We start from the raw sequence: 24677 nt of genomic DNA, 5'->3' as shown, positions 1-24677 counted from the left end.
GAGACTGAGAGAGAGCGAGCAAGAGAGGGATCAAGAGCGAGATGTGTAAATAAAAAGGCGTACAGCATCCGTCGTCAATGGCGATGCCCCGTTTGGTGCGAGCAAGAAGCGCGCTAGCCTAGTTATTCCAGATGCGATAATGGGTGCATCCATGGTATATAGGTTCTTCAAGATTTTATAGAGAGAGTTAAAGCTGTCATTGCTTTCGTTGCAGTGTTCAAATAAAAACGAACTCAAGACATCAAGGTTCGTGACCTTTATGTGAGTGTGTCTCAAGAGAAAGAAAGTACTCGGCGTGGGCTGTACATAAATCACTGTAAATAAATTCAATTCAAAAATGTAATCCTAACAAAATAACAGCTTTTGAAATTAAAAGTCTCACAAATCCAACATCCATTCTTAAATTTTTATAAATGAATAAGTCAGTTAATTGGATATTTCTACACTAACAGGGTACTCCCATAGTTCATCAAGAAGTCTAATGCTAATTTCTATAGCCAATCGTTGGACTCGATCAATTCCAAGCAACTTGTTTCAGCTTATTGAACGGCATTCATTTGAGAAATGAAGAAGCTGACAACTTTGTCGCTTTCTCAGTGCCAAACAAAACCGTTAAAAATTGGCCAGGGAATGTGTGAAAGAAGTGGAATGGAGGGGCACAGCTAAAGCTGGATGCAGATAAAGAGCGGACCAAAGCACACTGAGAACAATATATCATTACTCTGCTACTTACTAATAGAAAATAATTGCTTCAACTTCAGAATTAAATTTATGTAATCAAAAATTCAAATTTAAATTATTAAAATCATATATTAACCTCACTAAATTTAGAAGTAAAAACATATTAAATAAAATGAATAATTGAATTATTATAGGAAATAAATATATATACACTGCAACTGGATTTAAGATTCAAGATTCCTATATGGAATTCTTTAATTTTCAGGGGTATCTCCGCTGTGCCACAGATCAGACTATATCTGTTGACTCACAGTAGATATATAATGTACATAGTGGGACTTTGACAATGCATGACAAATCACAAAAGAATATAGCCGGGCCAGCAACAGGCTGAAAAAAGCGCCTGAAAATGCTCGGTTCAATAATAATAAATAATAATATATGTACGAAGAGGGAACTAAAGCAACTTGAAACTCTAACAGCTCTTCGAACCCGTATTAAAAACGGGCCGTCAGAAAAGTTGACAGTGATGAGATATATTGGTCATAAATACCAAGTTAGAGATGATGTAGCTTTTGAAAACAAGATAGTACAAAATTATTTGTAAATAAATAAAAATTAAGTGAACTGTATAAAAAAATGTGCATAAGAAAATGTATAAGGCATCAAAGTTTGTGTACTCATTATCTTGGCCGCAAGTGTGGGGTCAATATTTATAGCTTACTTGCAAATATTTATACTCTACCAAAGGTTTTGTTCAGATCTATTGATTACAGTTATTGTAAAATAAAATATTAAAGAAATATCTGACTTTTAGCTTTTTCCCGCCGAATGGTCAGACGCATCTCCGATCGCCAGTTGATCTGGTAAGAAAAAAAAACAGCGTCACGCACCCATCGCCACACATCTTCCAACTGGAAGCGCGATATGTTCTAACTGGAAAAAGCGACTTCATGCTAATGAGCAATAGGAGAAAGAGAGATAGAGGTGGGGGGGAAGACATTTGACAAAGACGGAAGTGAGCGACTTACGAGACACAAAGACAGAAATGGGAAGAAAAGGAAAGGAGAGGAATGACGGCAAAAGGTAAAAGGTGGTAAGGGAAAACTTAGGAAAAACGGTGGTTGGAGTGGCTGCTGCAATTTTCACACGCTTCACTCACACACAAACAAACGGTATTTGTGATTTATGAGCAGCTGCCGAAAATGTAAAAATTCACTCAAAAAGCCCTAGCTTTGTCTCGCTCTTACGCCAAATTAACTAACCGACTTTTTGGTTTGGCTTCCAACTACTGCACGTGTGTGTGTGTGTTTGAGTAAAAGAAAGAGAACATAGGAGAGAGAACTTCTTTAAAATATTGCCTTAATTTGCAGTATTTATTATATTCACTTTTGTGAAATCTGCTTATTTTAACTTTATTTTTAAATGCCGGTTAATGACTCACACTCCAGCCTCTCTCTCTCTCTCTCTGTCTTTCACACAAACACATAAATGCCGCCACATACCGGTATTTCAGCCTTTGCTTTCTTCTTTGCGTTTCGTTTGAGTTTTTATATTCTTTCCTACACACATTTACTATTCCTTATATTCTTGTCACTTAAGCAACAATATCGATGAAATTATTCTCCAAAATTAAGTAAAATTATATGTAAATAACAAAAACTCGCAAAACTCACGCACACACATACGGCTCTCCGTTTTTTTTCGTCGCCAGCAAATGTTAAGAATTTATATTCTCGTAAAAATTATTTCTCGTTTTCTTCCTTTTAGCGGCACACACGTATAAAAAAAAGGCAGTTCGTCGCTGTGAAAACGAAACACGAATAAAAAAGCGGGCGACAAAAAAAAGACGTTCAACGCTCAACTTTTGCCGGCGTGCGCTAGTATGTGTGTGAGAGCGTATGACTGTATGTGCGGCTTGTTGCGCTTTTTTGCTTTTTCGCTAGTGCGATGGAATTTCCTTGAACTTACGTTTTTCCTCCGTGTTTAAGGTCCAATCCGATAATGTCTAGTTGCTTGTCCACTTGTTTTTGCAGCTTTTAACGTCCTTTGTGGTTTTTTCAAAGGAAACGAAATCAAATAAACGCAAAAAAAGAGCGAACCGAACGAAACAAAATAGAGCGAAAGAAAATGCTGACAGCTTTTTATCGATACTTTAGTGGTGAGTGCGAATGTATTCGTTTTTGGTATTTTTCAAATATCGAAATTTGTTTGGAATTCTGAACGATCGAGTATCGAATAGCGATAACATGTCAAGAGGAAATCGAACTTAACATTTTTAAACTTTCTGTGTACTTTCGCAAAGAAAACAACTTATTGGAATAAAAATAGAAACTTAAAACTATAACAACTTCCTTATTTTTTAAATAAATGGAAATATAAATCTGGCTTTTATTTTTTAAGCTTTAAATTAATAAAATGAAATTTAGGTGCTAAATAATTAAATAAGTAAATGTAATTTAGTTTGATTATATGCCATGCCAACCCTCCCATTTGACCCACAAAGAAGACCACCGACTAAAATTAGAAACAATTTTATTCAGCTTGATCGAAAACGTCGCCCGGCATTTGATGCCCGCTAATTTTGTACTCTCGTTCGGAGGTCAATACAAAATAAAAAAATAAATATAGTTTAGTTTAGTCTTTTAGTTTTCCTATTTTTCTGTCTTTTTGGGATTCTTCTATCTCGGAACTCTAATTTGATAGTTTTAAAGTAAATATGCATAGTGCACTCTCCATACAGTGAGCATATAAATTAAATTTTATAAATTAGGTGTTTAAAATTTGAAAATTTCTATCGTTTTCGGGACTATAAACACTATTTTATGAATATAGAAATCGCTAAAGGTGTCTAAAAGTGTGCTCCAATTGGCTATGGCCATATTCCGGGCACTTCTGTCACTACAAAATCTCAAGACTGCAGCTTATATGTAAACCTAAAGCCCTTAAGTCTAGGCTTCTTGCTAAAGGAGAGTGCAATGTCCACTTATGATTCTCCGGGTTCTCTACAGACTTAGGGTTACGATTTCTTCTTAATTGTTATTCTCCAGGGCCGCCATCCTTTCACGCTCCTTCAGCAGCCGCTCTCTGCTGTCCTGTGGATTGAGCAGTACCTTCACCAGATGCTCCACTGTTGGCCGCTCGGCGGTGCAGTAGACCTTTAGGCCCTGCGATTCCAGGGCCCGCCTGGTGCTGGGTCCAATGGCCACCAGCTTCCATTTGTCCATCGATTGGTTGTGCGCCTTGAAGTATTCTTGGGCACAGTTGACGCCCGACGGTGAGAAAAAGGCCAGGAACTCCAGGGACTCGCCATAGGTGGCAAGGGCTCGTTCCACATTTGGTCCCAGCTCGGGATGACACCGCGTCTCGTACACCTCGCATGCGTCAAGGGAGAAGCCATTTTCCGCAAGCTTGGAGAGCAGTGTGTCCGTGGCAAGGTTGCCGCAAGGCAGGAGCAGCGGCAGATCCCGGGATCCGTCGAAGGTGTCCACAATGAAGTCGCCAAGAGCCCGCGCATTACCCGTCTGTTTGCCGTGCGTGAATAGCTGGTCCAAGGTGCTCAGGGCCAGATTGTGGGTTACCTCGCCCACGGCATAGTTATGCAAGAGCTTCCATCCGCCGTGCAGTTCCCCGAGATTCAGGGACTCCCCCACAGCCTCCACGCAGCGCGGCGAGGTAAATATTATGCCGGCATATTTGTCCGGCGTCTGAAGCTTGGCGCGCAACTGCTCCAGGTTTTTGAAGCCAAAGCTTAGAGTTGGGATGAACACCGGATTGAAGTCGTGCTTTTCCAGCGTTTCCGCGTAAACATCACTGCTGTCCGACTCGGATTTAAATATTATAACCGTTCGCTGGCGGCTCGTCATCGTTCTGCCAAACGCTTCTGCTTCTATTATGGGTGCGATACTGCCGGTGATGATCTGCCGGATGTGTGTGTCTGGCCGTCTCGGTTCTTTTTCTGCCTAGTTACTTTCCGCCTTGTTTTCCGACGCCCGCGCCTCTTTGTTTTGCGTGAAAATAATTGCATTTACTTTTAGATTTCCTCGACTTTTGACTCTCACGCACACAAAAGCACCACTCAGCTGAAGCCACACACAAATGGCTCTCGATAGGCGATATAAAAGTAAGAATCAGCTGTTACAGCAGGTGAACAAAACGATTAGCGATAAGTCCACATGACCTATCGATAGCCGTTTTTGTCAGCTCTAACCGCGCACGTGTTGGATTCCCGTGTTGTTTTGGACAAAATTGTTGCGTTCTTTATTTTGAGCCTTTCTCGCGTGGATCATGGGCAAATTCCGATCAAAACTGAAGCGCCATGGCAAGGGCAAGACATGGAGCAAGGGCCAGTCGGCCGTTTCCAATCCCGACCAGATGAAGCACCGCCTGAAGGCGAAATCACGCTTCTTTCAGCCCAATCTGAGTCTAGGTGGGTTACTTTATTTTAACTATTGTTTTGTATTGTGGCCAATATCTGTCAAACTCATTTAGCGGCTGCTACGCCCACTGGCCTTACAATGGAGGCGGTGCATAAGCACGAGCAGCGACAGGCCTACAATGCGGAAACCACAACCGTCAACGATGTGGCCGGCAGCCTGATGAGCTTCAATCTGAACGATGACGACGACGAAGGAATGTCCGGTACGGGAACAGCGCCCTCCAGCACCGCTCAGACCTTCAAGACCTTCGCTTCAAACTACACCAGCTGCAGCAACATGAGCTTTAAGAAACTCCTCACCGGCTTCCGTGCCTCATCCGATCTGCACAAGGAAATGCTGGCAATACTCAGTGCCCTAACCGAAATAATCCGAGAGAAGGGCGGCGGCGAAACCTCCACAGAGTACTTCCTGCTGCTCATGGAACAGATCGAGGCGGCGCAGGAGGAGCGTGACATTATAGCGGGTGTATCGTTGCTATCCATGGGCATTAAGTCTGTGCCGGCGCCCGTGTTACGACGGCGTTTCGGCCAGACCGCTGCCACGCTGCAGGCATTGCTCCAGCGATTTATTGAGACCAGCAATCAGTCTGTCATGCGTTATGTGAGTTCTTAGGACGACCCTCAACATTTTTGTGTCTAACTTTACCTATTTCCAGATCGTTGGCTGCCTCTCTGTGCTTCTGCGTGCCCAGGAATATGCCACATGGACGTATAGTTCCACTTTCCAGTACTTCGATGCCTTGCTGGCATTCAGCATTCACTCCAAGCCCAAGATACGCAAAGCAGCCCAGCATGCAGTGGTGTCCATTATCCATGGCAGTTGTTTCATGCTGCCGCCAGTGAAAGCCAACACAGATGAAGAAGATTTATCGGAGAAGAAGGATCAAGAGCAACCCAAGGTGAAGCACCATCCGGCGAGCAGCCGCGTGACCAAATTCTGTCTCGCCCAATTCAAGCCCGAGGTGCTGGCCAATGCTCAGACCACGGTGCTGTACACACTGGCCCTGCTGAAGGACACACTATCTGGGTTCCGGACAGAGGATATACGCAATGTGTGCGAGCATCTGCTTTCCATTATGACGGCAGCCAACGTCCTCGTGCGTACAAACTGCTTTCAAGTGCTGCACGCTCTCTTCCTGACCCGCAGCCCCAACCTGAATGCATCGCTGTGTGCCAAGCTCTTGGCCGCCATCCATGAGTATCGTCCGGATCGAAGCGATGTCCGTCAGATGCTGGCCTGGATTACGGTCTTGAAGGAGGGTCACCTCCATTTGGCCGCATTGCAGCTGGACTTGTGCATGCAGGCTCTGCCGCGTCTCGTTGATGTTTGCACCACGGACTTGTGGCTATCAGATCGCACAGAACTGGTCGTCGGCGTCTCGAATTGTATCAAGGAGCTGCTTCAGGACTGTGTGGCCACGGCCTGTAGCTCAACGGATCCAGAGGCTGTGCAGCGGAATCGCCCAAATGTTGCGAGGATAATAGAGTCAATGCATAAGGTTCTGAATGCCCCATTCGGTGAGATCTCCAAATATGTAATCCTCATCTTCTCCATTGTCTTTGAGGCGTGTGGCAAGCAATTTGGGTGAGTTTCTAGCTTGGATTAGAGGGAGACAGAGCGAGAGATACGAATTAACTAACCACAATCTTTGCAGCAAGGAGCTAACCCCATCCCTGCTGACCATTGCCAAGCGCTACGACACCCAGAGCAGTAATCGTCTCCAGATCGAGCATACGCTTATCAGTGCCATTAAGGCTTTGGGTCCGGAGCTAGTGCTCACAGCGATACCCTTGGCGGATCCCAAGAGCGGCGGCATGCAAATGGAACGCACCTGGCTCTTACCACTGCTTCGCGAGGGTGCCAATGGCGCCAGCCTACAATTCTTCAAAGAGAAGATAATGCCCCTGGCGTTGGACTGTCAGGTGAAGTGGCAGGACAAATCATCTCCCACCTCGGCGCACATTTACGAGCTGCTGTGTTGCCAGCTGTGGGGCCTGTTTCCCGGCTTCTGTCGTCAGCCCAGGGATCCCGAATATCTGCGGCACTTGGCTCCCACTTTGGGCGCTGCCCTCGAAAAAAATCCCGAACTGAGGGCGCCCATATATGATGGACTGATGGAGCTGCTTGACGAGAGCCAGAGCCGGGAGTGTCATCAGGCTATTGGCATGTATGCCAAAAACTTTCTGCCCCGCCTGTTTAACATTTACACCCAAAAGCCGAATGGCACTTATGAGGCGGACCAGAGGAAGCGCGCCCTAGATGTAATACGTTTGTACATCTCGCGCTCGCCCACGGATGTTCAGCTGCAGCTCTTCGAGACCGCCCAGGGCCAGTTGGCGTCGAGTGCGGTGGCTAGCTTCGAGTACGATGCTTTGTTTGATATTAATGCCGCCATTGTGCGGGTGCAAAAGTGCCGCAACATCGAGGCGTACTTCGAGAAGTACATGGCACCCATTCTGAGGAACGACAAGTCCAAGCTGGTGGCCAAGGATGAGCAGAAGCTGAAGAAGCAACAGAGGAAGACCTATGAGTAAGTGTTTCTTCAATAAATTTAAATTAAGTTGGTTAATCTTTCCCATTTTTCAGACTCCTGCGCGAGCTTATGACCTCGGATCAGGCGTCCTGCCAGAAGTTTACGCGAAAGAATAGCCAAGTCCTGCAGCAAATCCTCCAGGACGCATTCAACACCAGCTGTAGCGTGTGCCAGGCCTCGCGTTTGTAGTGAGTTTAGCTATGGGATATATTTTTCATATATATATTCTACATAAAGCTTTTTTTAGCTGCCTCAAATCCCTAATGGATTGTCGCAATAATCTAGCTTACAACGATCAGCTGGTGACGAAGGCCATTCCCGAAGCCGTACTCAATTACAAGGACTTCAGCACACGCAAGGAGTCGGTGGCTGAGCAGTTAATTAAATTCATTGCCCAACTGTATCAGGATGCGGGCCAAATTAATGATTTCGTTGATATTTTAACGGCTGGATTTACCGGCGACGAATCCCTGGTGACGAACACAATCCTGGCATTTAGAGCCGTCATCCAGCAGCAGGGTCAACACCTAACTGTGGCCACCTTAGAGTTTGTGTTGCAGCAGGTCTCAGTGTTCCTGGTCCAAAAGTCACGCAATCAATCGGAGGCAGCCGTTGCCTTTCTGATCACCTACATCAAGGTGATGCCCATACCCCTGGTGTCTAATCATCTGGAGACGATTGTAAGTTCTTTCAACTGAAAATTAAAATTGAATTTAACCTTATGTATATATTTTTCCCTGATAGATGCGCTCCTTGTCCGCCATGACCAAGGATACGAAGCGGTATTGTCGCATTCAGATTGGTTATTTCCTCAAGAAGCTCTGCAAGCGTTTCACCACCGAAGAACTGGCACGCTTCGTGCCTGGTGATGATGAGATCACCCATCGGCGGCTCAAGAAGATACGCAAACAGATGCGTCGGGATACGCGCAAGAAGCTGAACGAGGAAGCCCAGGCGGATAGCTCCGATGAGGAGCTCGGCGGTGGCAATCTAGAGCAGAAGAGCTATACGTAAGTAGGAATTGAGCTTGATTTGGGATTAGGGATGGAAATATCAATTTAAGGTTTGATATGGAGCTCTATATATATTACTTATCCTCTCGATAAGCACCGTAGGGAGAATCAATCAATCAATTATATTGAATTTATATATTCTTCCTACAGCATTGATGATATTCTGGCTGATTCGGACTCGGATCTGCCCGAGGACGAAATGGATGCGGAGGATGCAGAGGGCAGCGGGGCTGGCAAACGACGCAACAAAACTAAGCAGCCTAAGAAGAGCACCTACATTCGCGAGGAACCCGACGAGATTGTCGATCTGGCCGATCTCAAGTCCATTGGCAATGTGCTGAGTAAGTTCGAAAGCTGGATGATTCTCTACTCCCAATTAATCTCTCCATTTTGCAGCCAGTGGCTCTGCTGCTCAAACGGTGGCCGCCGCCAAGAGCCTCAAACAGAAACCTCAGTTGCCCAATGGTGGCTTTAAGACGGCCGACGATGGCCGCCTGATCATCAGCGACAAGGCGCTGCGCGGCCAGGGCGGTGGCGACTCCGACTCCTCGGATGATTCCGACGACGCATCAATGGAGGACGATTCTAAAGAGCCAAAGGCCAAGCGTGGCATGGAGGAGGATTCCAGCGATGAGGAGGAACTGCAACATCAATCAGTGGGTGCGGGTGCTAAGCGAAAGCGCAAGGCCAGCGATGCGTTGAGCATGAAATCCGGAAAGACAACAGCCAGTAGTCGTTACACTGCCGCCGGTGGTGGCAAGGGTATTCATCGACAGCTGGGAGGAGCTGGAAACACTGATGCCATGTCCATGAAGTCAGGAAAATCGGGCAAATCCGTCAACCGAACAGCCGGCAATGAATATACCAGCAAAAAGGCCAAGGGCGATATGAAGAAACGCGGCCAATTGGATCCATATGCTTACATACCGCTCACCAGGAATACGCTTAACAAGAGGTGGGTCTTTCTAATCACACTATCCGTTTTTATAGTCTTACTTGTAAAATGTTCTTGTTCTATCTAATCTCATTATAATCTCTTTTCAGGAAACGTTCAATGAACTCGAGAAAATTCAAGAGCGTTCTGCGTGGAGCAGGCGCCGAGACAAACGGAGGTGGCGGCGGCCGTGTGTCCAAGAAATACAAATAGGCTGGAGAACTGAGGGAATCATTGGCCTTCCAACTAACTGGATCATAAAGCTATAGAGATAATAAGCCGGATGATAAGCTAATGACTGAAGCTGGCAAGACGTTGGATGAATTCTTCCCCACCCCTGTTACCTTGCTTAAATATATATATATAAACAAATATTGTATAATTAATGAAGACGACGCAGTGATGTATTAAAAATGAAAAGAAAACAATTACGATTGCGCCTTTTAACGAAGATAACAAAGATATACTACCTTAAAAGAAAATTTGATATATTCAGATATGGAATTTCTATATTTCTTTTTAAAATCTAAAGTATCTATGACTATTTATTATGAACGATTTAATCGCAAAATGCCAGCGTCACAAATACAGTTCAGTTGTATAAATATTCCTGATATTTCTCAGACATTGCAGTTTCCAATTTAAAGATTTTAAAAATCCTTAGTAATGTGCGTTTTCCGCCACTCGCCTTTGGGATCCAACCCTGTCATTGTCTCCTCTATAAAATGCATTTTGTTGTCGCTGTCTACCAGGATCACGGTGTGGGTTCGGCTGCCATAGGCATGATCACTGATGTGAACATTGAGGGCACTCAGACCCTCGCCCCAGTTGGGTGCCCGCCTCTTGAGCTCCGGATCCGGCCAGAATTTGTGTGTGTTCTTGAGCAGCTTCATCAAATGCTCGGTGATGGTGTCCACACTGGCTCCACCATGCTCTTTAACGATCGTCTCGAACTCCGCCTGGCCGTGTTGCACCTTGGCGAAGGGTGTGTGCGGCAGACTGTTGCCGAACCCATAACACTTGCCATTGTGGTACTCCTCCAGTGTAGGCGGTACATTACTCAGAAGCTGGACGCGGGCGGTGGGCTGGACAGAAGATGGTCTGTGTGGGGAAAATGAACAAGATATTAAAAGCTCTAGTGATATTATAATAACTAATATTTTAATACAAGCTGCACTCTTTGTACATTACAGCAAAACATTAAAAAGGGAGCAAGAACGAGATAGGAGAGTCGTACCGGAAAGCACTCCCTTCGTTCCGTATCTTTATAATTAAATATATTGCACGCAATTTGGACAATTTATGGCTCACTCGAAAGCCAATCGATCAAAATCGTATGATTGCTTTAATAAAATCAATTTTATATGTATGTTTTGGGAATCTTACCCAATTTCGATGGACACAAAATTGAAGGCACTGTATTTGGTGCAGTCCTTGAGTAGCCTTTGATTGTAGCTCAGGATGTTGTGATCCTCGTCAGATTCCGTAACAAAGTCCGCCACGATCATGCCGCGACCTAGTAAGAAATGCTCATTAGACGGATGAACCTTACTCAAATGGCTGTTGTTGTTGTTGCTGGAGAAGGAGTAAGAGGTAGTGGAGGAGCTGGTGGGGTTGCAGTTGTTGCTGTTGTTGTGATTATGCGGCTGCAAAATGTTCTTGTGCGCTTCAAACAGAAGAAAGAAAGTCGGTTTTGTGTCGCATTTCGTGAACGTTTTTTAGTTAGTTGAGGCCAAATATGAGAGCGAACGAGGAGGTTGTTAGTAAGGAATGATTTGAATGGATAATGGGTGGTTTTACCAACTGCATCGCGAGGCTTGGGCTCGCCGGTCAAATTGAGCAAAGCGCCCACCTTGAAGACGCCGCCGGAATGGCCAATCGCCAGCCAAGTGCCGCCCTCCCGTCCTGGCTCCAGATCAATGCCTGACAAAAGAATATATGTATGTTATTAATGCTTCCAAAGAGAGAAAATGATCCACTCACCCCCGTAGACATGACCGGCATTGGCCCACTTGGCTGCCGTTTGTGTGGCCCGGGCAAAGAACTCATCCCGATTGGAGGCCAGGATCAGCTTGTAGCCACCTGGCTGCGGGCTGGCGTCTGCACAGAAGAATATCACGCACATTGTGGCGACGAGAAAGGGAAGACGCTCCAACGGTTGCGAACGGCTTGAAAGACGACGAAGAACTGTGGACTACGAAACAAAACAAAAATGGAGGGCTTAATCAATGACAGGTCAGTCAGTAGTCTCTTTGTCGCTCCGCTGTTGTTTCTTTTATCACCACAATAATAATAATAATACCAGTGCTGATACACAGTCTTATCCGTTGTTTATAAAATAAACGCCCTGCTAATCTAAATTGCTGGTTTTCGGCTGCGATTGCGGGAGCTGAGGGCGGTGTAACCTATTTGGGAGATTCGACAATGTTAATTTCGTGTTATGCAAAAGACTTGCGTCTTTTAATTTATTTCACCAGTCGCTTACTTTTTGCTTGTTTTGATTATATTTATGTTTTCTTTTTTGTTTTTAGTTTCTTGGATTGCCAGCTGACTTCGAATCGATAACAAATCGATGGAAACGTTCTTTTGATTTCAAAGTGTGCTTTTGGGCACGCAATGTAATATCGATACAAATGTCTTAATGCTGACCAAATGAAATGAAAGAGAATGTTCCATCGCTAATTACTTGGGTTATATTTATTTTTTGTTTTGTTATGCCCTTCATTGATTTGTTGTGTTTTCAATAATGATCAAGATCCTTTGTTGCAAATTCCAGATAGCTATGAAATTTGCAGCCATTTCTGTTAAGTGTTTGTTTGAGTAAATGCAGTGTAACAAGTTGACCAGAGGACTTCACTAGCGCCTATCCAGCGAGTCCACTTTATTGATGATGCCTTCAATGCTTAACTCCTTCGGTGTATCAAAGCCCTTCTGCCTGTCCAATAAGCCCTGTTTGGTAGCAAACAGGGCGTTAGTTTTCTGCAAAACCTCGCTTTCCGGAATCAAACGAGCCTCGGCGGCAGACTTATAACTGAAATGGGATATAAATACAGTTTATTCACAGAGAAGAGAAGTTCAGTTATCTCCATTTACCGTTCCAGAACGGCTACATCCCGAGCTGCTTTGTCAATGTCCGACATCACTTTCCTCAGTTCTATCTGTCGCTTTGCCTTGGTTAGCTTGTTCTCGATGCTATCCATCTTCTTGGCACAGTAAAAATTGCGCAAATAGTTCAAGCGCAAGGCATGGATATGTGAATCTGCAGCCAAGTCAACGCAATTATCAAGTAGCGCCATGTCATCCTCGGAAAAGTCGCTGAGATCGATGCCCGCCAGCTTCAACTGTTTTTCGTAGTGCTGGCCTAAGGCCTTCAACTCTTTGATTTCCTCTTGGACCTTTAAATTCTCTGAACAATACACACATTTATTAGTTGGAGTAATGCTAGTAACATTTAGTTTAAATAAACTCACCCATTTTTAATGGAGAACGGCAAGGAAGTGCCAATTGAAAAGGAAAATGAAAAATGCTCACAAAATGCTTGACATTTCGAAACGAAAGTGTGACCACAGTGAATTATTATAGAAATCGGCACTTTGGCATCATCCATCGATGCCAGATTGATTAAATCCAAGAGATGGTGTTTTAACACAGTAGGCGCAACTGTTTCAGCATTCACATTATTTATAGCCCAGGGCATCTCAACAAGGAAATAATAATTGCTATTGTGTAAACAGGCCGCATTCAGTATTGAAAATTATTTGTTGCGTAGAAGTTTCATCTCTTTCGTCACAAACAGCTGGCAGCACCAGCCTACCTGCGAACAGCTGAGCCGGCGTTGCCAGGTGCCAGGAATGTGAGCCGAACGAGCGAAAAAAAAAACCGAAACAAAATGAAATAAAAGAACAATAAGATAACTTCGTAGTATTATTAACCTAACCGACGCGGCGCGCACTATGTAGCTGACTGTGAACGGCGGCGGTTGTGTTTTTTGTCGACTGGCGCGCCTCGCTAATGTTTACATTCCGCACCGATACAAACAACAACAAAGGGCAATAACAATGCACCAATCTGAAGTTATATGCAGTAAATTAGATCAACGCAAAGCGGTAAAAATATTAAATGTTCAGTAAATAAAACAAGACAAAAACTGCAGCAACGGCAACGACAACTCGGCACACGGATTCACACACAGAAGCACCTGAATTCCAATTTAAATAAGCAAAAACAAAAACAAACCACAAAATAGGAAGCAAAAGAGCAACAAGAATTCATGCAAGAAGCGCAAAAGAGAAGGAAAGAAAGTAAAGCTTCAAGTGAAAATCAGGCCAAAGCGATTCATTTTTTTCTGTATTTTGTTGTTGTGTGTGCACAAGAATAACCAATGAAACCTGAACACAGTCCAAAAATCAAGTGAAGGAATATCGAAAAAGGCCCCCCCCTTCCCCTCCTAGCCCCTACAAAATGGAATTCCTGGAGAACTTATTTAAAACACTGCAGAGTCTGTTGTGTGAGTAAAAATAATGTGAAATTGTGAAATTTTGTAAGTCTTATTCTGGTTTATATTACTTTGTTCTTCTTTGGTGCTTCTTCTAGCCTCCTACATCGATCTGGATTATTCACTATGGCTTTATCGTTTTTTGACCCCGCTAATCGTCACCTTTCTGCTACCACTGGTCTTCGTGGCCCTCATCTACATTTCGTTCCTCGTCCTCTTCATCTACAAGTTGCACAGGTAAGCAAAAGCAAAACACGCGGCAATTGGAAAGACAAGGGAATATGGAAAAGAATAAAATGGGAATAATTGCACTCGGCGTTTTGCCCAAACCAACGGTAAATGAACTCTCCCATGCTGATCGAGCATTTTTCGGTCACCCTCTCCTCTCTCTCTCTCTCTCTCTCTCTCGCGAGTCTTTCACCCGCCCCCACTGCTTTTCCTCAGCCGGCGTTCTCCTTCAACTCTCTCTCTCTCTCCCTCTCTAGCCTGTAATTAAAAAGGATGGGGAGACTGAAAGAGAAGCTTTCTTTGGCGCTGTAGAGCCGAAAAAAAGCCACAAAAAAAGATACAAAGTAGATTTTTAATGGGTTTCTACCCATTTTTATGGTTACAGCACCAAAACATGAAAGAACGCTGCTACACACTTGACCATTGCACCATCAATTGCGCTGGCGACAGCGGTAGAGCGCCGACAGAGGCTGCTCAGCAGGTGAACAACATTGCCAACTTTTACTTGTCTACCTTACATCCACACACACACAAGCCTTTATTTATTTTCTATTCCTAAACTCTCTAATACGCGACCGGTTGGCCATGCTAATTAACTGAAAAGCTCTACTCCCGCCACTAGTCACTGTCTACTAGTTATTGGCCCTAATGGCTCTAACTATAATAGCTAACGATGTTCCGTACTTCCCAGAGAATTTGTGCACCGGGAAAATGATTTGATTGAAAAGTAAATAATTAATAAATAGGAAATAGATTTGAACCAATTTTGTTGTTAGTTAATTGTTTGGCATAATAATCAAATTCTATACTATATTTATAAATAATAATAATATTTTTTGTGCAGTGCACAGATTGAAGCTGTTTGCGAGTACAAGATAAAAAGAAAACAACAAAAAATACAGTTCGATAAGCAGGCGAAATGAAAAAGTAAATCAGAGAACCAAAACACGCCATGAAACATTCAAACATTCCTCCTTCGATATTGCTTTTGTTTTTGCTATTACTTTTGCTGCGATAGCGTCATCATACGCATTACTTATGGATGGTTGCCTATTATCAGTTCATGGTCACTGGCGTAATCACAGGAATTATAAATCCATAAAAAGCCAAAGCGGGCGGGGGCTCTGAATGCAATTAACTGAACCGAAACCCATATAATCCCCCCAGTTCGCACATTATAGTACTCTTACACTTTTTTATTGGCAACAGAATGAACGACGCTAGACTGCAACAGGAAAAACTAAAAATAAATACAAATAGCTCAGTTCTCTTTATGAAACACACTCAAAAAATGTTGCTATTTCTTGATAAACGACTAGCAATTATCAAGTCGTGAAATAGTTACAATATAGCCATGAAGCAACCTTGACATTGCCATATGCCGCGACGCGGGGGGTTGATAATCTCAATATGATAATCCTCCATGATCTTTGTTTACAGTTTAAACTTTAAAGTACTTGGTAATTAGAGAGTATTTCAGTAGCTGAATGAATCTATATGAAAGTATCAGACTATTGTGGGTTTTTTGTTTCATAAAAGATTAAATTGGGCTTCTGCTGGGATTAGTTGATATTCTGGAACATTATGGCTCATTTCAGTCTTTTTATTTATTTATTTATTTTATTTATAACTCCTGTCCCCGACTTTGTTTTGGTCGCCAAGGGACCGCCAGAAGATTTGTGAATGAACCCTGTTATCAGTTCCCCCACTAAACGCAGTTTCTTTCAAGGTGAGAGGCCCGATCTCCGTATGTGTGTGCATATTGATTTATAAGTTCTTTGATATGCATGGGGAGACATGACCAATTTAACACACTGATAACACCTGCGGATGACAGCCAACTAACTAAATTTAAACACAAATTATCAGTGTTTTCCATTTGTTTAGATTTTAGCAATTAATTAGGGAGCCAAAGCAAAAACCTGAAAATGACCTATCAAACTCACATTTTTTGTGCTTTCGACTCAAGTTCAAAAAATATTTAAAGTATTTTCGGGACAGTTTTTGGATGTCTATGTCTAGGGAAATGAACTTCCTTTACCTCCTAGCGAGGCCTAGAAGCCCTCATCGTCAGGGCTTACGCACCTCTGATGTACATCTTTTTAAAACTTTATCTAATTATGTTTAATGTCTCATTTGCTTTTCCCCCCACAGACAGGTCATCATGCGAGCTGTCCAAACGGATCGCAACTTTTGGCGGGTGGGCCGCAAGATTGTTGCTGCCATTTGGGATGCACACGCCCGGATTTATCATGGCTACGAGGTGATCGGGATGGAGAACATACCGCAGGAGGGTCCCGCGTTGATTGTCTATTATCATGGAGCCATACCCATCGATATGTACTATTTGAACTCAAGGATGCTGCTGCAACGCGAGCGTTTGATCTATACGATTGGGGATCGGTTTCTGTTTAAGTTGCCCGGTTGGGGTACCATTTCGGAGGCCTTTCACGTCAGTCCCGGCACCGTGCAGTCCTGCGTGAGCATTTTACGTGATGGCAATCTATTGGCCATCTCACCGGGTGGCGTTTATGAAGCCCAATTTGGGGATCATTACTACGAGCTGCTGTGGCGCAATCGGGTCGGTTTCGCCAAGGTGGCTCTCGAGGCCAAGGCACCCATAATACCCTGCTTCACACAGAACCTGAGAGAGGGCTTCCGGCAGGTGGGCATCTTCCGCACCTTCTTTATGCGGCTGTACAACAAAGTGCGCATACCGGTGTATCCCATCTATGGTGGATTCCCCGTCAAGTTTCGCACATATTTGGGCAAACCGATACCGTACGACGAGAACCTAACGGCGCAGGATCTGCAGGTTAAGGTGAGTTGAATTTACCTCAAACAAATAATAGCAACTATATAGTTAAAATTATTATTTTTTTCAACTTTAGGTGGCCACCGCCATTGAGGATTTGATCAATAAGCACCAGAGACTGCCCGGCAGCATTTTGATGGCTCTACTTGATCGTCTGCCTTCCTTTAGGCGCTCAAGGGGCGTCGTCAAGGATAAGGATGAGTAGTGAACAATCGAAGAACAGAGATCTAGATCTATATCTAGATGCTATCCTTAGTTAATCCCATTTCCATATAGAGTATATAGAGAGATTAACAGATTGACTTTGGTTTTTGGCCATATAAAGACTTTGGTTCCCATGTGTACTTCATAGTGTGTATATAGGCAGCGCCATATATGTATACTTACATATAACCATATATCTCTGTAGATCATGCATCTATTTTTTTTAATTGAATTTGTAAATGTTTACACCTTCGTTAATATACTTTTTTTTTTTTGTAATGTTATAACTTAATCCCTATCGTTCAAGTTCAATAAAATCCTGGACACGTACGCTGATACACTTTAAAGTGTACAAATCTACACGTAGATCGTATAAACTTTTAATTAGCTTTAAAAATGAAGACAAACAAAAAACTTCACTAAAAACCCGCCCCAACCCACCACACCCCTCTTTCCACACTTCCAGACTGAAGTCAAACAAATATAAAGAACACCGAACAAAGAAATTATTTCTACCTTAAACTCATTTTATTATTTTTTAATTTTTATAACAAAAAGAAATACCTTAAATACTTTTTTTAATCGCTCCCTTTATTCTTTTTCTTGTTAGTCGCATTAAACAATTATATATAATTAGTTTTGCATTAAGTGTATATCGTGCATCTATATATAAATAAATATATCTCATTTTTGTACCTTTTTTATGAAACAAACAAAAAACAAGCTAAAAAGTACATATTTCTGCCTCTGTGTGTGCGTGTGGCTGTCTGTCTGTTTGTCTGTGTGTGCGATTGTGTGTACTATATAGTTAAGAAAAATCGTGTATAAAAAAATATATGTATAATATATAGCAATAATATTGGAGTACTTCATGTTCGCTAATTATAAAGATTAAAACAGGAATTACCACCAATTAAAAAGAGAAATAAAAATGTTGAAAGAAATACAAATTAAAAAAGGCCTAATGGTTTAATGGTTTTTAATCCAATAATTTTTTTTGGGAACGTGCCATAGGAGGAGTATGAATTTGAATTTGAGTATATATTTAAATCCCTCAATAGTTCCTCCTCAATCAAGTGAGTGTTTCACTATCTCACGATATCCCCCTGTATTTGCCTCTGCCGCTGGCTTTCTCCCTCTCTCTCTTTCTCTAGGCCCCTCTCTTTCTCTATATTTCTCTAACTCTCCCTCTCTGCATCTCTCTCTATCTCAGAATTTCTCTGGCTCTCAGCTCTCCCAGTCTGGGAGTATAAATAGAGGCACCATTCTGGGACCTACCTCAATCAGTTGCGAGGGTGCGTGGCGGCCGGATGGATGAACTGGATATCCCGAAGAAGTCTTACTGGATCTGGAACTGTGCAAAAAGGTAGTTATAAATAAGAAAACCTTTATTGTATCTTCATATATATTTATTTGTTATATTTTTAAAATTCATCTATTTAACGCTAAATGACTTTCCGTTTTCTTAACCCTTTCACACTCGTTTTGCTTTGTCAAAAATTTCTTAGGTTTATGCAGCAGCAACTCAGACTGGCTGGCCACGCCTCGAATCGCCTCTAAGGAATTACATACAATTATTGTTAGTCTACAATCAGGATGGGTGCCTTTTCTTCGCACAACAAATCGTAGATAGCTTCATTGGTATGGAGTTTCTTAAGTAACACAGCAGTGGAGATGAGGGAAAGTCGTGAATTAAGCATTACTCTTTGGAAAATCCCTCGATTTGAGCTTCTGTTGAGTGTTCTCGTTAGACTATTCAATTACAACTCCAAGCGAAAGAGCAGCTCTCTGGCAAGTTCATCTAAATGCATATTAAAACGGAAACGTAAGCTATATTTTGTAGTTTGTCTCGTATATATCTTAATATACGTTCATTGTTAAGCATGTTAAAAGTTTTTAAAGACTAAAGACAACCCATCCAGCCTGCACAAATATATATAGATATATATTGTATATATCATTTCAGGAATCCGAGGCAGGGATGTTCATGTTCGTTGAGGAACTCACAGCAGATATTTTTTTGGGATCCAGATCCAAGGTTTAGAACTGCTCGGCCATCAGGAGTACGACGGATGCTGTCCAGCCGGTGAATGGATTACAGCCCTTACCCTCGCCAGTGGTATCGTCATACTGCTCCCACAGGTAGCCACTGCGTTGATACTGCCTAAAGATGTTGCCCACCAGATTGTCGCGCAGCTCGACGTAGATTTCACGCGCCAGCGCCGCATTCGGCCCCTCGATTTTGCCATAATGATGCAGGGCCTTTGCTGCCAAATAGTTGATATTTATCCAGATGGGACCGCGCCAATACGGTGGATCATGCTCGGTGTTCCTCTTCATGTAGAGCGGTGATCGTTTGGACAGCGAACGCAAGCCAAAGTTAGTCCACAGTTGCTCTGGATCCCGGAGATCATGCAGAAGCTTCGTTAAGTACGGTGAATCGTGCTCCAGCTGCTCCAACAGCAGCGGAAAGAGACTCACATAGCCGAAGGAGCTGTCCACAAACTGGTAGGTGGGCTCCTCCAGCGTCACCCGCTTCATCTCTGGCTGCTGCTGATACTGGTGGTGCTGCTGGCGATGTTGCTGCTGTGGTGTCAAGGCCGGCGGTCTCTTCAGCTTTACCTGATCAGTGTGCAGTCCCCAGTCCGCGTACTGTTCACTATATGGCGCCAAGTGCAACCGGTTGAGTTCCTCATTGTTGGTCAGAAAGGAAGCCGTCTCATAGTACTTCACATCGTCCTTGCCCAGAATAGTGGACAACTCTGCCATGACACTGGCCGCCAGAGCAATCCAGCAGCGGAGATCCACGTGCCGCTCTCTTTCCGTGGGATGCGAGGCTCGTGGATAGTCGTCGAGGCCGGAGGACAGACTCTTGGGGTTCAGCTCACGCGTTGTGGTGGCATTCCGGCCGCGCCACAGGTAGGTGCCCAGCACTTCCCCTAAAGTGAAGATGGTGTTAAAAGTTACATAGATCGGAGGAGGACCGTCGATTAGCTCTTACCCTTCTGCGTGGTGTTGTACCAGTTGAACCAGGCCTGCATCCTGGGATACAGTCGCTCCAGCGTGGCCAGTCTTCCGTTCTGCGACAATTCAGCCCGATGGCTAGTGAGAAGCTTCCTTAGGGTGAGGAAAAACGTTGGCGGATTGGCATTGCTGTTCCGTTGGGTAACAAACTCCTCGGGAACCTTTGCCAGCGCTTCCACGCCCAGGATTTGCTCTCTGGGTATCCATCCCTCCACGTTTAGGAGATCAAACCAATGGCACAGAATGTCAAGCTCGATGTCTATGTCCCAGGCGCTGATCAACAGGCCATGGAAGCCCTCATCCCAGACAAAGCCCCGAGGAAAGAAGCTCCGTGACGGCACAGCGGTGTATAGCGGAGCCTTCCAATATGGCACCGGGCTCTTAGTATGCACCGATTGCACACGGCTCGAGCCGTAGAAGTATCCAATGCCGCCCAGCATGTTGCTCATAGCATTCCGGGCGAAACGCACCTCGTCCGGTGAGTGGCCCTTCTTCTTTAGCTGAAAACGATCCTCGAAGCGCCTCTCGAACTCAGATATCTTGGACTGCAGCGATTCCTGGTAGGCCCTGCCCGTCGGTGGTTTCGGTATCGATTGCCCCAGGGAGAAGCCTGACGTCGACTGATAGGTTATGTCCAGCGTAAAATCCACCTCCGCTGTGATCTGTATGGCTATAAAGTTTGGTTCCGGATTGTTGGAGGGCAGACCGTTCTGGGAGACTATTTCGCCGGGCAGTCCTATAAAACGATTTCCTCGCTTGTCGGCGAAGGCGCGAAAGTGCGAAAAGAGTGTGTCCTTGAGCTTGCCCAGCGATGGGGCCACAGTGCTAAGGTAGGATTTGTGCAGGATCTTGCCTTTGACTGCATGGAATCTCACTTGGAACTCGCCCAGGCCCTGCGTCTCACCGTAGACACCCGGCTCGGGGCTCTTGTCGTCCGAGACGTACTTTATATGGCCATTGGTGCGCTCGTCGAGGGCCACATACCAGATTAACGAGATGCTCTTGTCCCAGGCCCGCGTTGTGTTCCGCACCGAAATCCTGGCCGTCCAATCGCCGCCATACTGCTTGCCCTCCGGATACTTGACAAAGGACGTCTTCAGCTCAAAGGGCAAGTCCTGGATCTCCTGGACCCCAAAGCTGCGGCCATCGTGGTGCGTCCAGCCATAAGAGTCCAGCTTGTCGCCTTGCTCGCACCAGTGCCGTATGCCCTGGCCGCCAGGACCCAGATTGCTGGGCGTATACCACATTAAGCCCATGACCAGCGAATGAGGATCTCGAGTCTTCATCCCGAAGTAGTTGAGCGGCCTATAGGTACCCCAGTATCGATCCAGCTGATCCAAACCCGACTGCACCACCATTTTCTGATGGTCGAATGGCGTATTCACCCGCGTCTCTAAATATCCCAAGTAGCCGAAGTACGAGGCGATACATAGGCACATGCAGCCAATGAGCGTCTTCCACTTGTCCAGCATCAGGTTCGAGGAGAGGCTGAATCTTGTGCTGCGTTTCTGTTTGGCATTCGAAGCCGCTGCCGCTGCTGCAGCCGCCGCCGCTGCTGCTTGCGCCGAGCCGGCTGACGAAGACTGTGCCGCGCTGGAGGAGCTGCCGCCTGCATTCCTGGCCATTGTCCGTTCGCTGTGCCCTTTTATCGTCTTATCTGATGATTTGCTATGGGCCTTCCAGCTGCATTTATTTTTCGGGGATAAAACACGAACAGGAATTGTTTTTTTTTTTTTTTCGCCTCCGCGCGCAGTGGTGCCAGACGTATCGTTGGCCACGTAAATTGTTTACAGCCATCGATAATTATCAAATATCGACTGTTGACAATCGAATTTAAAAGTTTATTGATTCGGTAAACCTTTATTTATTTGAAAGCTAAAATTAATTATAAACTCGTGCAACCGTGTCACTTGACCAAAACTCCTCTGGTAACCATGCCAACTCCCAGTCATGGGTTTTAGATTCCTGGCAGCACAAAAACTCTTCCGTAGCGTATGGGAGTTGTTCACAATTGGTAGCACCATCCTCATGGGCGGAATCAGCATTTAGGCTTATCGTACTCTGTTCGCGACTGGCCGGCGGAGCACCAGGTATCTGGGTCTGCAGGAAGCTACGCAGACACTCCAAATGATTCTCCAGGGAAGGATTTATTTTGGAATCACACCTAATCGTTAGAGGCAGCTCGGGCATTGTCGATTCCTGCTCATCGCTCGAGGAAGAGGAGGATTCAAACACATTGACAATGTAGGTGACGGGATCCTGCACTTGTTGAAACCTGGGTGTTCTTGGAGGTGGTCGGGTGGCCTTCTGCGATCGCTTCATCTGGGCGCACTGGTGTGGATGGCTGCCCGCGGGCACCTTCTTGATGGGGCTAATGGGTGTGAAAGTTGTAGCCCAGCGTCCGTCCACGTAGTTGTTTTCCGGATTGGCAAAGATTCCCGCCAAATACTTGAACATTTTGCGGCTTTACTAACAATTTATGGAATAATTGTAAAACAAACAGATGGAAATCAGGCTCATAAAACTATGATTTGACTTATATTGCCATGTATCGAAAATAAATATAAACTTAAGTATGTAGAGTCAAATCCTTGTTAGAAATTGAGCGCCTAATCGACATTCATTCGCACAAAAAGTGCCACGGCGCTGCCACATTTTCAAGAACGAAAAAGCGCTCCGGCTAATTTAGCACATTTTCATACACGTGTCATTTATTTTGATTGCGTTTATTTACATTTTAAAATTAATACATAAAGGGATATTTACCCCGAATCGGATAATGAACGTCAGCGAGGACTTTAAGCCAGTGCCAACCAAGGCAGCACTGGCGTTACAGAAGAAACAACAGGCCAGCAGCGATTTTAAGGCTTTGGTGTTCCAGGAACCACAATATCAACCGAAATCGAAAAGGGAATCGAAGCCGCTAGTCCAGGAGGGATCACAAACAAGGACAGCCCACAAGATCAAGGAAGCTGGAATGGAGTTGAATCCGGAGTTCGACATAAAGAAGGCACGCCACGAGGTCCTAAACTTTGCCACAAAGAATCAGCGCGTCATCAAGAACAAGCGTAAAATGGAGATGTTCCAGCTGGCCAAGCTGGGCGCTAAACCATTGAAGAAGCCGGAGCGGAACTACAAGGAGCTAAAGGATGAGCGCCAGCGACTACATAACATCCGCGAGGAGCGCAAGAAGTTCCACCAGCTGGGCAAAAACCAAGCCGGTGCCGCTAGCGTCAAGTGCCGGACCAAAACACAGAAGGATCGCAACCAAAAGAAGCGGGCTCCCGTCTCCGCCATCGACCAGCACTACGGAAAGGCGCAGCCGAAGTTCAAGGCGAGAAAGTAGATTGTGCCACGGAAGTGATTTTACAAATAAACCTAATTTAGTTAAACCTCATGAATAGTGCTTATTGTATTTATATTCAGGTGGCAATGTCCAACATTTTAGAATGCAAATATCATTGAAATTTGTATTTGGCATGGATTTTGTGTTGATTTGCTTATTAATAAACATCTATGATGGTTTATTTTAATAATTTAAATCAATTTTAAAATACAAAACAATATAATCGATGCAGTGTGGCCATTCAAGAATTGGGTATTTATCCTAAAATGTATGAAAATAATTAATGAACAATTTAGAGCAATTTAATCCTTATTTTTTGGGTAAAGTCTGAAAGAAAGCTACTCGTTTAAGCATAATTATTGAGAACAAATTAAATAAGCCATTCGGGTCCTTAAGATAGTAATTAAATTTACCAGCCCTGTGGCAACGCGGACTTTATTAACGCATTGCCAGATTATCGGCTCATAATCGGACTTTTAGCGTTGCTCAGCACTGGTATATTGTTGATACGATTACGTGAATAATTTTTGCAAAGCGAATTAAATTGCTCCAAATAATATCCAGCCCAGGATGTTCTCCCCCTCACGAGCCCTTCGTCCGGCCCTGAGCCGCTGCTATACCCAGATCAAGGGCGGACCCGTGTCCAGCGGCAGCAGCAGCAGCGCCAGCCGCGGAGCCAGTGCACCAGCATCCGGATCAGGAAGCACACCATCCGTCACAGGACTGACCAGCAATTGCGTGAAGCCCAACTCTGGACCGGTGGGACCCGGTGCCTCCGTATCTGGGGAATATAAGGTCCCAGAGTACTACTGCTTTAACCGTTTTAGCTACGCCGAAGCGGAGGTGGAGATGGCCAAATACCGCTGCCCGCAGCCATCGGCGGTTAGGAAGTAGGCCAACCAATTGTTGTTAATGTAAAATAAAACCAAATCACAGTCAGACTTGTTCATATTAAAGAAAAATCT

At 44.4% G+C, this 24677-nt stretch overlaps 10 protein-coding genes across 33 annotated transcripts in view; 4 read left to right on the top strand and 6 right to left on the bottom strand.

Annotated features, from left to right (window-relative positions):
• The window catches only part of Moe (moesin), a 33521-nt gene extending 30656 nt beyond the window's left edge, over positions 1–2865 (bottom strand). For 3 of the 16 annotated variants that reach the window (XM_020950015.2, XM_086836381.1, XM_086836383.1), the window contains exon 1: positions 2653–2851. The gene's annotated coding sequence lies outside the window, so the exon portion shown is untranslated. Of the gene's footprint in view, positions 1–2186; positions 2629–2652 lie in introns of those variants that run through there. The other 13 variants (XM_020950018.2, XM_086836376.1, XM_086836389.1 and 10 more) reach the window with 9 other exon arrangements.
• A 334-nt stretch (positions 2866–3199) lies between these two features.
• Positions 3200–4584, bottom strand: Uros1 (Uroporphyrinogen III synthase 1). The gene has a single exon (XM_020950022.2). The coding sequence runs from the start codon at positions 4545–4547 to the stop codon at positions 3714–3716; it is 834 nt and encodes a 277-aa protein (XP_020805681.1). The 5' UTR covers positions 4548–4584; the 3' UTR covers positions 3200–3713.
• Positions 4585–4677: 93 nt separating this feature from the next.
• Positions 4678–10028, top strand: LOC110182058 (RRP12-like protein). Its single transcript, XM_020950014.2, has 10 exons — positions 4678–5110; positions 5173–5720; positions 5776–6704; positions 6775–7650; positions 7707–7841; positions 7901–8333; positions 8398–8663; positions 8817–9007; positions 9063–9621; positions 9711–10028. The coding sequence occupies exons 1-10, from the start codon at positions 4969–4971 to the stop codon at positions 9811–9813; spliced, it is 4182 nt and encodes a 1393-aa protein (XP_020805673.2). The 5' UTR covers positions 4678–4968; the 3' UTR covers positions 9814–10028.
• A 63-nt stretch (positions 10029–10091) lies between these two features.
• On the bottom strand, positions 10092–12631 carry Tango2 (transport and golgi organization 2). 9 transcript variants are annotated; one of them, XM_086836400.1, is made up of 6 exons: positions 12086–12188; positions 11903–12005; positions 11584–11820; positions 11401–11523; positions 10987–11116; positions 10092–10701 (listed from the first exon to the last, which is right to left on the bottom strand). In XM_086836400.1, exons 3-6 carry the CDS (start codon positions 11723–11725, stop codon positions 10251–10253), a joined length of 846 nt encoding a protein of 281 aa, XP_086692526.1. In that variant the 5' UTR covers positions 11726–11820; positions 11903–12005; positions 12086–12188; the 3' UTR covers positions 10092–10250. The 9 variants fall into 9 exon arrangements, with proteins under 9 accessions (XP_086692526.1, XP_086692522.1, XP_086692528.1 ...); XM_086836396.1 differs by having other exon boundaries at positions 10987–11266; positions 12086–12187; XM_086836402.1 differs by having other exon boundaries at positions 11453–11523; positions 12086–12187.
• Positions 12271–13903, bottom strand: LOC110181870 (augmin complex subunit wac). Its single transcript, XM_020949794.2, has 3 exons — positions 13071–13903; positions 12694–13006; positions 12271–12631 (listed from the first exon to the last, which is right to left on the bottom strand). Exons 1-3 carry the CDS (start codon positions 13072–13074, stop codon positions 12457–12459), a joined length of 492 nt encoding a protein of 163 aa, XP_020805453.2. The 5' UTR covers positions 13075–13903; the 3' UTR covers positions 12271–12456.
• Positions 13438–18300, top strand: LOC110181869 (DGAT1/2-independent enzyme synthesizing storage lipids). Its single transcript, XM_020949793.2, has 4 exons — positions 13438–14107; positions 14194–14332; positions 16478–17144; positions 17215–18300. The coding sequence occupies exons 1-4, from the start codon at positions 14062–14064 to the stop codon at positions 17341–17343; spliced, it is 981 nt and encodes a 326-aa protein (XP_020805452.2). The 5' UTR covers positions 13438–14061; the 3' UTR covers positions 17344–18300.
• A 429-nt stretch (positions 18301–18729) lies between these two features.
• Positions 18730–22185, bottom strand: GCS1 (mannosyl-oligosaccharide glucosidase). Its single transcript, XM_020949512.2, has 2 exons — positions 20344–22185; positions 18730–20281 (listed from the first exon to the last, which is right to left on the bottom strand). Exons 1-2 carry the CDS (start codon positions 21989–21991, stop codon positions 19383–19385), a joined length of 2547 nt encoding a protein of 848 aa, XP_020805171.2. The 5' UTR covers positions 21992–22185; the 3' UTR covers positions 18730–19382.
• Positions 22186–22206: 21 nt separating this feature from the next.
• Positions 22207–22949, bottom strand: LOC147643339 (uncharacterized). The gene has a single exon (XM_086836404.1). It carries the CDS (start codon positions 22821–22823, stop codon positions 22248–22250), a length of 576 nt encoding a protein of 191 aa, XP_086692530.1. The 5' UTR covers positions 22824–22949; the 3' UTR covers positions 22207–22247.
• A 45-nt stretch (positions 22950–22994) lies between these two features.
• On the top strand, positions 22995–24674 carry LOC110181916 (uncharacterized). The gene has a single exon (XM_020949852.2). The coding sequence runs from the start codon at positions 23146–23148 to the stop codon at positions 23710–23712; it is 567 nt and encodes a 188-aa protein (XP_020805511.1). The 5' UTR covers positions 22995–23145; the 3' UTR covers positions 23713–24674.
• Positions 24201–24674, top strand: NdufV3 (NADH:ubiquinone oxidoreductase subunit V3). The gene has a single exon (XM_086836406.1). It carries the CDS (start codon positions 24283–24285, stop codon positions 24604–24606), a length of 324 nt encoding a protein of 107 aa, XP_086692532.1. The 5' UTR covers positions 24201–24282; the 3' UTR covers positions 24607–24674.
• Positions 24675–24677: the final 3 nt, after the last annotated feature.

This window comes from Drosophila serrata, unplaced genomic scaffold, assembly GCF_035046125.1.
Source record: "Drosophila serrata isolate PLE 108 unplaced genomic scaffold, ASM3504612v1 contig_276, whole genome shotgun sequence".
Classification (NCBI taxonomy): domain Eukaryota; kingdom Metazoa; phylum Arthropoda; class Insecta; order Diptera; family Drosophilidae; genus Drosophila; species Drosophila serrata.
The sequence above is the reverse complement of the archived record's forward strand: the minus strand, read 5'-3'. Positions and strand labels throughout refer to the sequence as shown.

What these genes read in the sequence shown, in the direction of transcription:
- LOC110181870 (XM_020949794.2), bottom strand. An exon ending in GATGTAGCCGTTCTGGAACG is followed by an intron (nt 12,632 to 12,693) that starts GTAAATGGAGAT and finishes ATCCCATTTCAG; the next exon opens with TTATAAGTCTGCCGCCGAGG.
- NdufV3 (XM_086836406.1), top strand. Translation starts at nt 24,283, where the DNA reads ATGTTCTCCCCCTCACGAGCCCTTCGTCCGGCCCTGAGCCGCTGCTAT.
- GCS1 (XM_020949512.2), bottom strand. Translation starts at nt 21,991, where the DNA reads ATGGCCAGGAATGCAGGCGGCAGCTCCTCCAGCGCGGCACAGTCTTCG. An exon ending in GTACAACACCACGCAGAAGG is followed by an intron (nt 20,282 to 20,343) that starts GTAAGAGCTAAT and finishes TCTTCACTTTAG; the next exon opens with GGGAAGTGCTGGGCACCTAC.
- LOC110181869 (XM_020949793.2), top strand. Translation starts at nt 14,062, where the DNA reads ATGGAATTCCTGGAGAACTTATTTAAAACACTGCAGAGTCTGTTGT. An exon ending in AACACTGCAGAGTCTGTTGT is followed by an intron (nt 14,108 to 14,193) that starts GTGAGTAAAAAT and finishes TGCTTCTTCTAG; the next exon opens with CCTCCTACATCGATCTGGAT. An exon ending in CGCAGGATCTGCAGGTTAAG is followed by an intron (nt 17,145 to 17,214) that starts GTGAGTTGAATT and finishes TTTCAACTTTAG; the next exon opens with GTGGCCACCGCCATTGAGGA.
- LOC110181916 (XM_020949852.2), top strand. Translation starts at nt 23,146, where the DNA reads ATGAACGTCAGCGAGGACTTTAAGCCAGTGCCAACCAAGGCAGCACTG.
- Uros1 (XM_020950022.2), bottom strand. Translation starts at nt 4,547, where the DNA reads ATGACGAGCCGCCAGCGAACGGTTATAATATTTAAATCCGAGTCGGAC.
- LOC110182058 (XM_020950014.2), top strand. Translation starts at nt 4,969, where the DNA reads ATGGGCAAATTCCGATCAAAACTGAAGCGCCATGGCAAGGGCAAGACA. An exon ending in CAACAGAGGAAGACCTATGA is followed by an intron (nt 7,651 to 7,706) that starts GTAAGTGTTTCT and finishes CCCATTTTTCAG; the next exon opens with ACTCCTGCGCGAGCTTATGA. An exon ending in CTAGAGCAGAAGAGCTATAC is followed by an intron (nt 8,664 to 8,816) that starts GTAAGTAGGAAT and finishes TTCTTCCTACAG; the next exon opens with CATTGATGATATTCTGGCTG.
- Tango2 (XM_020949725.2), bottom strand. Translation starts at nt 11,725, where the DNA reads ATGTGCGTGATATTCTTCTGTGCAGACGCCAGCCCGCAGCCAGGTGGC. An exon ending in TGCCGGTCATGTCTACGGGG is followed by an intron (nt 11,524 to 11,583) that starts GTGAGTGGATCA and finishes TTCTTTTGTCAG; the next exon opens with GCATTGATCTGGAGCCAGGA. An exon ending in TTTGTGTCCATCGAAATTGG is followed by an intron (nt 10,702 to 10,986) that starts GTAAGATTCCCA and finishes TTCCCCACACAG; the next exon opens with ACCATCTTCTGTCCAGCCCA.
- LOC147643339 (XM_086836404.1), bottom strand. Translation starts at nt 22,823, where the DNA reads ATGTTCAAGTATTTGGCGGGAATCTTTGCCAATCCGGAAAACAACTAC.